Genomic DNA, 10,805 nt, shown 5'->3' with positions numbered 1-10,805 from the left:
TCCTGCTTTGTAGCCCCCATACAGGTTTCAGTTGCTTTCAACTGCAGGGAGAGCAGGTACAAATATCTGCACACACAATTTTTTGTTCATGCAAAGTGTAGATCAGATCTGGCAACTAATGTGACATGACAAAATCATCTTGAACTTGCATTGACAACCATTTAGCTTCTGGATGCTACTCAGGTTCTGGCTTTAACTTACAAAACCCTAACCCATCAGCAGGGTCTGAAGCCCTGAAGAAACATTTTCATTTTCTCACCTATGGAGATCTGGCTATTGGACTCTCCTGTGCATTACTTCTGTACAGATTGTAACACTGTCCGTAGTTGCTCAGCAATGAGCAACTTTTTGAGACAACCCTGACTGCTCCCTTTTCTGCTAGGTGGGTTGCCAATCTTTAATGAGAGCTAAGTTCTTAGTAATGAAAAATATCCTATTTACCCTCCCTATCATCTTATCATGTTTTGTTCTGTCCTAGAAAAGAACTTGAAGAGGACTGCAAATGAAGCTGTCAGCTAACCAGCACAGAGAAAAATCTTATGAAATACATTTTAAAGCCTACAGTGGATTTTCCCCCACTATCTTTTCTGGATCTTAGGCAGTGTTTTCCAACTTGTGGATGAGGACCCAACCATGGGTTGTGAAGGCAGCCTTCTAATGGCCGACCCTGTTCTTTCCACTGATCTCTTTTGTAACTTGGAAGCCAAGACCTGACCCTGGAAACAGCATCTTCTATTTTTCTTCACTGCATATACATGTTGACCAAGTAAAATGTGTCCTAATGGTCATTTGAGTGAGTGAGAATCTTAAGGCAAATTAGAGAGAGTAATAGAGAAGGAGGGGATGGTCAAAAGCTGGACTGTAACCTCCATATGAAAGGCTGTTTGTGTCAGAATGCCATTTGCTTGGGGTTCATGATAGGGATGGCTCTGCCCTTTAGGTGATGTTTGTTGGTTTCTCAAAAATGTTTGGTTAGCCAATGTTGAAAATGTAATGCTGAACTAGACAGGTGCCAAAGTCTGCCTAAGGCTCCAAAAAACCTTGGGCTAACCCTGTGTAAATATAGACCTAAGAACATAAGAAAGAGCCTGGTGGATCTAGTCCAGCACTCTGGTATTCACAGTGGCCCACCAGATGCCTTTGGGAGCTCACATGCAGGATGTGAAAGCAATGGCCTGCTGCTGCTGCTCCCGAGCACCTGGTCTGCTAACCCATTAGACTTGTGAGATACCATGCCAAAAAGGTTGGGATTCAGAACTGCGGTTTTAAGGGATACTTAAGATACTCTGCAGAAGCAGGCAAGCAACTGGGTAGCTCACAAGTTTTCTGCTGGAGACCCTACTTGCAGAGTTGCCAACTTCCAGATCTCCTGAAATTGAAACTTATCTCCAGACAACAGAGATCAGTTCCCCTACAGAAGGTGGCAACTTTGGAGGGCAGATTCTAGGGCATTATATCCTACCTGAGCTTCCTCGTCTCCCAAGATTCCACCCTCCTCAGGTTCTACTTCATCTCTCCAGGAATTTCTCAGGCCAGAGCTGGCAATGTGAGGCTGTGCTCACTGATGATTTATACAGGTTTGGTTGAAATGTTTGGTTCACATCTGGTGTTTGTTGTTTATGCTGATTAGATGGATTTGTGTTAACTTATTTTAATGTTTGTTTCATTGTTTTACCTCTTTTGTCCTTACTGTATTAAACTGCCTTAATGATTTAAATCATTAAGGAGGTATATAAATATTAAGGGTAAATAATTAATCCCCTCTCCAACAAATGACATCTTATACAACATCTTGTACAACAGAAATAACAGCGCTACATTTCTTATGTGGAAAAAAATACATGTCTAAAAAAGCCTTTCCATCTCACCACAGTACCTTTCTCATTGATTTGCCTGGTAACCTCAGTGTCAGAGAAGAATGTAGTTTCCATCTTTTCAAAAACACATTTTACATAATTGCCTTTTGTTTTCAAAGAGCTGTAAAAACTTGAAAACCACTTTTCTGTTCATAGGTGCTCAGGGCCTCCTCCTAAACCCATTAGAGTTAGTGGGGGACCTCACACTCGCTTAGGCGCAATTACACCTTTTAAAATCCTTTCTAAATCCACTGAAGTCACTGAGCTCACAGGGATGTAACTTTGCCTAAAATTGTAGATGGGCCTGGTCAAGGTCTTCAGTTTTACACTGTAAAGTCAGTATGATGCGGGGTGGTGGGAGAACAGGCATTGGATGGGAAAGGAGAGGCTGAGCTCATGTTTCACATGTATTAAGCATTTAGTTCATCTCCAGCTGAGAAATCCAAGGTAATAGGTTGGGCAGGGGCATAGTGAGGAGGTGAGAGGGGCTCTTATCCTGGGCACCAGGTGCTTGGGGGCGCCCTGGCCACTGCCATTGCTTCCACAAAACCCCTGCTTAGAGTGACATTCCTGTGTCAAGTTTCTAATCCTAGCCATATTCTTGAATGTTGTGTTTTTACTGATGGTGTCTAATAATGATATTCTTCCTAACAGATGTGCTGTTTTTTATTCTTAAATTGACATACCTCACGCTTAAATGCTGTCATAAATTAAAAAATGAGCTATTCTAACTTTTTTTGTTTGTATCTTCCATTCCCTAAAGTTGCTCAAGGCAGAAATATTTATTTGTTTGTTTATTTATTCCATCAAGTCATATCTGACTTATGGAGATCCCTGGTGGCGTTTTCAAAACAGGAGACATTCAGAGGTGGTATGCTTTGGAGGTCACCTATCCAAATTCTTGCTAGGGTTGAAGCTTCTTAGCTTCTGAGATCTGATGAGATCAGCCTAGCCTAGGCTATTCAGATAAGGACCAAAGTGGGATAACACAGGGTAATTTTACTTTATCCTCACAACAGTCTGGGTTAGATTGAGAGATGGTGACACGCCAGTTTATGGTACCTAACCAAGAGCTGCAAGAAAAAACAAGAGAAGAATGGGGAGTGTAGTGGAGCAGAAGTACAAACTTAAAGGAAGCCTCCTATACCCTAGCTACCAGCAGAATACAAATGCCACCCAGTGAGTACCACAATAAATGCTTTAATGCTTAATTTAATAGTGCCCAAAAAAGTGCTGTAAAGGTGCAACATATAGCAAACACATATATCAAACACATGACCGTGTGTGTGTGTGTGTGTATATATATATATATATACATAATATAGATACATATATATATAATGAGACAAGACAACACTGAAAATGTGCTTAGCCATCTGGCAAGCACAGAAAGATCCCAATGGGAGATAAACTCAACCAATCCTCGTATTAAAAGTCTCAAATCAGATTGAATGGAATGTTATCACTTGCAAAATCTAACAGGTAAGTCTCTCCCAGGTAGGTGACAGTTAAACAAGATGGTCACAGCAGTAGGGTGGATGGGAAATTCTGGAACACACCTGTTTCGCTGCAAAAACAGCTTCGTCAGTAGATTGGTAATATCATAAGCTTGCCCATGGTAGGATACAGAAGTCAAGCTGTAAGCACTGTATAAAGTAGGCAGGTAATAATTAACTTTTGTGAGTTATAAATGTACAATTATTAAAAAGTTATTATTACAAAGTTACTGAATATTAATTTTAATTGATAAATTAATACAGTTACAAATAAAATGAAATTAAGTAAATATGATCTAATTTGTTTGATGGTGTTAGCTGCACTACTGTGAGTACATTTCTGTTAACCATTTTTAATGATTTAAGCTTATATTTACTTTGGTATATATTTATATAACAGTCAGTACAAAAACTATTTATAGTCAACAGTTTGTAGTCAATTATTATGTCATATTTAATATTACTATTTTTCTATGATCTTTTAAGCCTCTATTTGAGAGGATATTTATATTATGGTCAATTCCTTTTTATGTATTTCATACATATTCTGGTAGCTAATTATTGGATTATATTAATTGACTTTAGTAACTTTGTAAAAATAACTTTTTAATAATTCCAGTTGTAATCCACAAAAGTTCATTGTACTTTTATTATTTTCCCTTTAATACAAGCATTAAACTTTTTTGCTCTCCTGCGGATTTCTTGCTTAAGCAACTCTTCGTAAAAGTTGGCAACCAATATTCCAAGCTTGCCTGATCACTTACTAAGCCAGAAGTCTGCTCTCACTAATGCCCCAATCTAAAAGGGACTGACTCCCACCACTTTGGGTAACATACAGGCTGGGTCACCTATCCCTTTGGTATGTGTTACCTCAACTAACAGTTAAAGATGTGAACTATTGGCATTGAAAAGTATTGTTTTATCTGTGGTGCCCTTGTAAAGTCACTTTAATTATTTTCATCACTTATGTGGCTTCCTCTGTGGATCTCAAGGTAATACTCTTGATGACTTCACCTCCTTACATTTATCGTCACAACTCTGTGAGGTAATTGAGGCTGAGAAACAGTGGGCCAGAGTCATATATATAAACTTTGTGACTGTCTGATTTTAACCCGTTTGCCTAGAGTTTGGATTTGTAACATGGAGTGTATGAATTCCATCCCAACTCAGAAAAGTGCATGTTGATGGTTTGAACCTTCTGCCAGCTCACAACAGTCCATCAAGGGGAAAATAAAGGGATAGACATCCCTCTCACTGTTTTCATGTCACTTCCCATGCAAATCACAAGTGATATCAATACAGTGGAGCGATGCTATAGTATTCACTCAACATTCTTTCAGAAAACCATAGAGTTTAAGGTGCATGTGACAGCATTGCCCCATCATGTTGACAGCACTTCCACTTCATGCCAGAAGTGGGGTTGTCAGCCTCCAGTTGGAGCCTGGAGATCTCCTGTTATTACAACTGATCTCCAGGCAACAGTGATCAGTTCACCTGGAGAAAATGGCTGCCTTGGTGTCCCACTGAAGTCCTTCCCTTCAAAACCCCAGTCCTCTTATGTTATTATGTTCTCTTCAGGCTCTACCCTACAAATCTCCAGCCTGGAATTAACAACCCTAGGAGGGAAGGGTCTTCAATGTGATATAATGCCTTATAATCCACCTTCCAAGGATGCCATTCATTCCACGTGAACTGATCTCTGTCACCTGGACATGAATTGTAATAATGGGAGATCTCCAGCCACCACCTGGCAGTTAGCAACTGTATCCCCATGCCTGGTTCAAATCAGGCCTGAACACCTGATAAATTAGTTCCCTCACACCTGATATCTGTCTCAGTACATTTATATCATGTAGTCTGACCCTAAATGTACAGTGATCCAGAAGAAGGTCTGTAGTCTATGTAGCCACACTCCAGGGGCTGCATTTGATCTGTGAGTTGAGACCAAAGCACAGGCATGTCTCCCTGCTATCTTGGATCCTTCATTGACTTCCTGCCTAAACTGTGTTGTGTATTTTATCTTTATTACTTTGGAGAACCTGAACTATTATCTACTGTTTGTGGGATTCAAAACATTAACCCATTGTTACAAACATGCATTGATCCAGATTTGTTTCTAAAAAGCAAGATTAGATAGTATCAGGAAGAGATGCTGGTTTTCAAAATCGGAAGTGCCTTCTAGTTACAGATTCATGCAACATATTTCAACAACATATAATGTATGCTAATCAGACCTCAAGCATCTTCCCAAATAGTTTGAGTAATATCTGCCAATGTGGACTCTGAAGGTAATGAAATAATCCAATTTCAACAGCTTTGAAAAATAATGTGAATTTTATCCCATGTAATATTGTAATATTCTTCTGCAGAAACTTCCAAAGACAAGGTTGTGAGGCCCAGCTACTTTATCTGCGGATCAGGACAGATGTGTGACTCACGTCAAATTTATCTTTCTATGCCAGACTCCTGAGCTGTACTTGGGCCTGGCTTCTGCAGTGTGATTTGCTGGCAATCTGTCAGGCCTTGGGCCACAGTCTCCTCCTCCTAGCTGCAGTCACTTCAGAGAGGGCTGTGCTGATTTCTAGCTCTCCAGCCATAAAGTGACCTGCCTTCAACATGAGACAGAGGTGCATTCTTCATGACTAGCAGGGAGCACATGAGCAGGAGTGGGATCAGAAGGATGCTGCAGGAAAGGTACATCCATGGAGGGGGATAGTTGATTTGTGTGTATGCTTGGGGCTTCTCATTGCAAATTCTAAGACCCTTCAACTCGACCCTTCAGTGACAATGCAGGGAATTTGGATCCCTTGCTAGTGTGGAGAGTAATCATGCCCTGCAGAACTAGAGGTGAGCAGAATAGATAGTGCAGAACTGCTTAGCTGGAATGCAGTCTTCAATACTGCAAGGTCATGAGAAAAATCCTTAGTGCATTTTAAACAGTTGCAGCTTGCTATGTGCTGTGTTGGTAGAGCTGAGTGCTTTTCTGCATAAAGATATTAAGGATGTGTTACATAGTTTTCACCTTCAAGCTGTACAGCCTGATCCAGTATATAACTACTCAGAAGTAATTCCCACTGAAGTCAATAGCACTTAGAACTCATTTCAGAGTGCACCTGGGGAAACTAGTTCTGGTATACCCAAAACTGGAAAAATATCTGTTGGCTTCTCAGAGCCAGCAACAAAATTTTAGGCAGCAGTTTTGCACAGGGATGCACGGATATTACAAAGGTCTAGCACATGGGCCTTTTAAAAACTGTGGTTCTGCCTCTCAAACAACTTGATATTGATCCAGCAGGGCTTCAGTTGTAAAAAGAAGTAATAATGGGCTTGAGTGTTTTTGGACTGGTAGCTAACAATTTTTTGTTTGTATGTTTGTCACAAACTTAAATTCCATTGAGGCTTGAGCCCTGAACAATGTTTAAGGGTGCAGTCCTATGCCACTTACCTGGGAGTAAGCATAACTGAACATAGTAGGACTTGCTTGTGAGCAGGCATGCATAGGATTTTGCAAGGCAATGTCAGAGAATGAAACAAAAATGTGGAAAGATAGTAAAATACACAGGGAAATCCGGGCCAAGACAGTAAAATGACCTTTAGACGCAGTCTGGCAAAATCTGCCAATGAATGCAATTCCAACAAAGAAAGGTATGCTTAATCCCCATGGAACACAACCAAATTATTCTACATAGACATTCCATTTATTTCAGTGGGATTTAGGATACCTGACTTTATTTGGATTGCAACCTAAATTAATTGAAACCCAAGGGAATTTGGGATCTCATTCCATTTCTAAAAATTTCATCCTACCGGTATGTGTAAGCTATGGTCTAGTTGTGTAAATTAAGCTCTATATTCTGTACCCTAGTTTCACACAAATTTGATAAACTGGTACGCTGACTAACTAGCTAGCCTTGACCAATCTTCAAATGTTCAAAATAAATGCATACATTTAAATTGTCCCGTTTACAAACCTGAAACAATACAGAGTTGTTGTGTGGTTGAAATTAAAATAATTGCAAGGCATTTTCACATTACTTGTGAAACCACCTTTCATGGAGGCAGAATATAGGTGCATTATACTTGCTCCTGTCCACACTGATTGGCAGCAGCTCTGTAGGATCTCAGGTGGGAAAAAGGTCTTTTCTCTCTACATAAGCTCTTCTAACTGGAGATGCAAAGGACTGAACATGGTGCTGTCTCAATTCAAAGCAGATTCTCTACACTTCCCACTAACAAGAATAATAAGCCGCATGCAGTTTGACTTCTAGTTAATAACAACATGGTATTGTGTTGATTTGGGTTAACTGGTTGCTTACTAATATTTTCCTTGGGGTGGGACATGCTTTGCTTGAAAGGTGGTTGAGATCATAATGAAATGGATTCTGAGAATGAGAGCAAACTTCTCAGCCCATTGACTTCAATGGACTTGGAAAGGTGGAACTGAAGGTAGGATTGCCACCAGTGGGTTTATCTCTACCATATCCTTGTAAATGAATTGGTAATTATAATACTGTAACTTGAAAGATGCAAAACTTTCTGGATCATATGTCTATCTGCTACTGTTAATTTACTGTGTGGTTATGGACTGATCAAGAATTGAACTGAAACAAATTTATGGATTTTGTTCTAAGCAGATGAGGGGACCTGGTTTTCTTAGATCTGTTTCCATTATTTTTATCTATCTAGGTTTCTGTATTCATCTGAATTTTCTCACAGTCACATGGACAGGTTACAGAAAACAACAACTCTAGCTCAATAACCCCCAGGAAATAGGGCTTCTTTCCTGATATATTTGATCCTTTGGCCAAATGAGATTAAATTCATGTTAGTCAATTTGTGATCCCAAGCCCAACAAAGTGCTTTTAAAATATGTATTCAAAATACCTAACCCAGTTATAAGTGTCTTGCAATACTTTCCAAACATTTCAGAAGCTTGCAAATCCCAAACATGCTATGATTGAAGAATAAAGTCTTTCTGGAAGCAGTTCGTAATAAGTCCTTTTTAGGGTGTGTTTGTTTTGTTTGTTTGTTTGTTTGTTTGGTGTTGTCAGCATACAGGCGGTATACTTCAGTTATAATTGCTGTATTTTCTAACTTCAGCATGATGATTTCCTTGACTCCTCTTCTAGTTGCATTTGAGAAGTTTTAGTGACTGAACAAAGAAACTTGGCCATGGCTGGACCTGGCAAGCGAATCAAGACAGTCACATCAGAACTAAATAAGGTCTGCCCCGATGAAGGAGACGGCTACTCTGTGTATCCTAAGAGCTACTATGACCTTGATGTGGTTCCCAACCTCAGGCGGAGTAACAGTACCTTCAGTAAGAGCAAAAGGAGGACTCACTTCACACTCAGTACCAACGAAAAGGCAAGTTCATTGGAAAGGAGATAGTTTGTGATAGAAGGATGGAGTAGTCTGTTATGGGATGGAAACCATAGATACAGGGGGAAGGGGAAAGTAGTTTGATTCTGCACCATTAGTGTTATGATTTTGTACTGATATTTACATTTGCAAACAAAAATGAGTATCATATTTTGTTTCTGCTAGTAATGTTTGCTGTTCTGTTGTAATATTCTGTTTGCTGTTCCCACTGCAGGAGAATCTTAGCTCTTGGATTCCTGAAAACTTTCGGAAAAAGGAATGTGTTTATTATATTGAGAGTTCCCAGATGTCAGATTCTGGGTAAGGAAGCTGCTTTTATTCTTTCTTCTAAAACAGTTATTTTTTCCTGATTTTTTGCCAAGCACATGGAAGTGTGATCACAAACTATACTAGCAATATCCCTCCATGATTAGGTTGATCATGAAAAAATAGTTCGTATGATTATGAATGGATTTTTGGTATATTTGCTGTTGGTAGCAAAGACTGTTTTTCTGCAGTGTGATAATTGTGATAATAGAAAAAAATCTGAGATTAAATTATGATGGCTGAAAGACAGGGAGACGGGAGGGAAGAGGACAAGGTAGGGCCTGATCTTGTCAGATCTCCGAAGTTAAGCGGGGGTGGTGCTTGGACGGGAAACCTCCCGAAAAGACTCTGCATAGGAAGGCAATGGCAAATCACCTCTCCTTCTCACTTGTCTTGAAAGCCCTTTGCTTGGGTTGCCATGGGTTGGCTGCGACTTGACAGCCCTTTCCACACAGAAGACAAGGAGATTTCTTTTCTTTTTTAAATGGCCCTTGTATATAATATTAAAAGAAAATGGCATTCAAAATGCAAGTAAGCCAAACAAGGAAAAATGAGAGAGTTAAGCAAGAGTTTAGAGTGTTACTCATTGAAATCAGTTGGACACAAGTGTTCATCTTTAGATGGGACAAGGTGCAATTGCTGGCGTTTTGTGTTCTTTAGCCTGTAACATATTTGCTGGTTAAGAGGTGTGCTATCTCTGGTGGCAGTTCTCACAATATTACTGTGCTTAAAAGGACCCTTTTCCAAAGTGGTCAAAGGCTCAGAAGCTTCACCCTGTGTAGTTTGACGACCATAGCTGAGCCAAAGTTTAGGGTTTGTGGGATGGCTGTGAGTATGTGTAAAGGCACTGATTTGGTGCAGAAAGTGCATCCAGCTTTTTCTGTAGTTTTTTTTTCCCTATGGACATGACAAGGCTCCCAACAATTTCTGAGATTCTGACTATGTTTTCTTACAGGAAAACGGTGTGTGAGTGTGGCTATCTCAGGGAACAGCATTCAGAGGAGGCTGTAAAACCTGCCATGTTCCAGGGGAAAGAATGGGATCCCAGAAGACATGTTCAAGAAGTACCAACTGATGCTTTTGGGGATCTTTGTTTCACAGGCTTGGGTCAAAAATTAGCAAAGGTAAGATTGCAGGTGACAATCATACAGGCTGTGATTAACTGCATGAACATTGGGGGGGGGCATCATTCACAGCCGTTAATACTTGAAGATTTCCCAGTATGTCTAAGAAGGTAAGAAGGGATCATTAATTGAATAGTAAGAAGAGGAGATCAATGAATCCATCAATTAAGTATTTTGATTGTAAATCCAATCTGCAAGATCAAAAATTAAAAGTATCCCCACATGTGTTTTATGGTATTGTAAGGCACTATAGCCACTCTGTGTTATTCTTTGGGGCTGAATAGTAAGGATCAAGGGCCAGGCTAGCAAGATGTAGGGAGACCCCTACATCAGTTCTCCCCAAGGATTTTTTTTCTTTAATTGAAAGCAACTGTCAGGAAAACAGGGTCCTGCAAGCCCTCTTTTGTCCATTGTGGTATATATAGGGCATGTAGCTGTCCCAGGTTTCCTACCAAGTGAGGCTTCCCCTCCCCCACATTCCTGGTAATTTCTACTTTATTCTGGCACACACACACCCTCACCCTACTAGTTGTTTTCTAGGGCCTGATCCACCAAGGTTAGCTCTTAGGCACCCTCTGCTCTTTTGCTGCTTAAAGACTAAGGTCAATTAGGCACGGTGAGATTCCCACAATTCAAAAAGA

At 40.0% G+C, this 10,805-nt stretch overlaps 1 protein-coding gene across 2 annotated transcripts in view; it reads left to right on the top strand.

Annotated features, from left to right (window-relative positions):
- The first annotated feature begins 5,942 nt into the window (after positions 1 to 5,942).
- Positions 5,943 to 10,805, top strand: part of TRPM2 (transient receptor potential cation channel subfamily M member 2) — a 47,137-nt gene continuing 42,274 nt past the window's right edge. For both annotated transcript variants that reach the window (XR_007245299.1, XM_048506386.1), the window contains exons 1-4: positions 5,943 to 6,046; positions 8,482 to 8,719; positions 8,949 to 9,034; positions 9,996 to 10,164. Coding sequence is in view for 1 of the 2 variants with exons in the window: in XM_048506386.1 (XP_048362343.1) it covers positions 8,525 to 8,719; positions 8,949 to 9,034; positions 9,996 to 10,164 (450 nt within the window). In the remaining variant the exon portion in view is untranslated. The remainder of the gene's footprint in view (positions 6,047 to 8,481; positions 8,720 to 8,948; positions 9,035 to 9,995; positions 10,165 to 10,805) is intronic.

This window comes from Sphaerodactylus townsendi, linkage group LG08 (assembly GCF_021028975.2).
Source record: "Sphaerodactylus townsendi isolate TG3544 linkage group LG08, MPM_Stown_v2.3, whole genome shotgun sequence".
NCBI classification, from domain to species: Eukaryota; Metazoa; Chordata; class Lepidosauria; order Squamata; family Sphaerodactylidae; genus Sphaerodactylus; species Sphaerodactylus townsendi.
The sequence above is the reverse complement of the archived record's forward strand: the minus strand, read 5'-3'. Positions and strand labels throughout refer to the sequence as shown.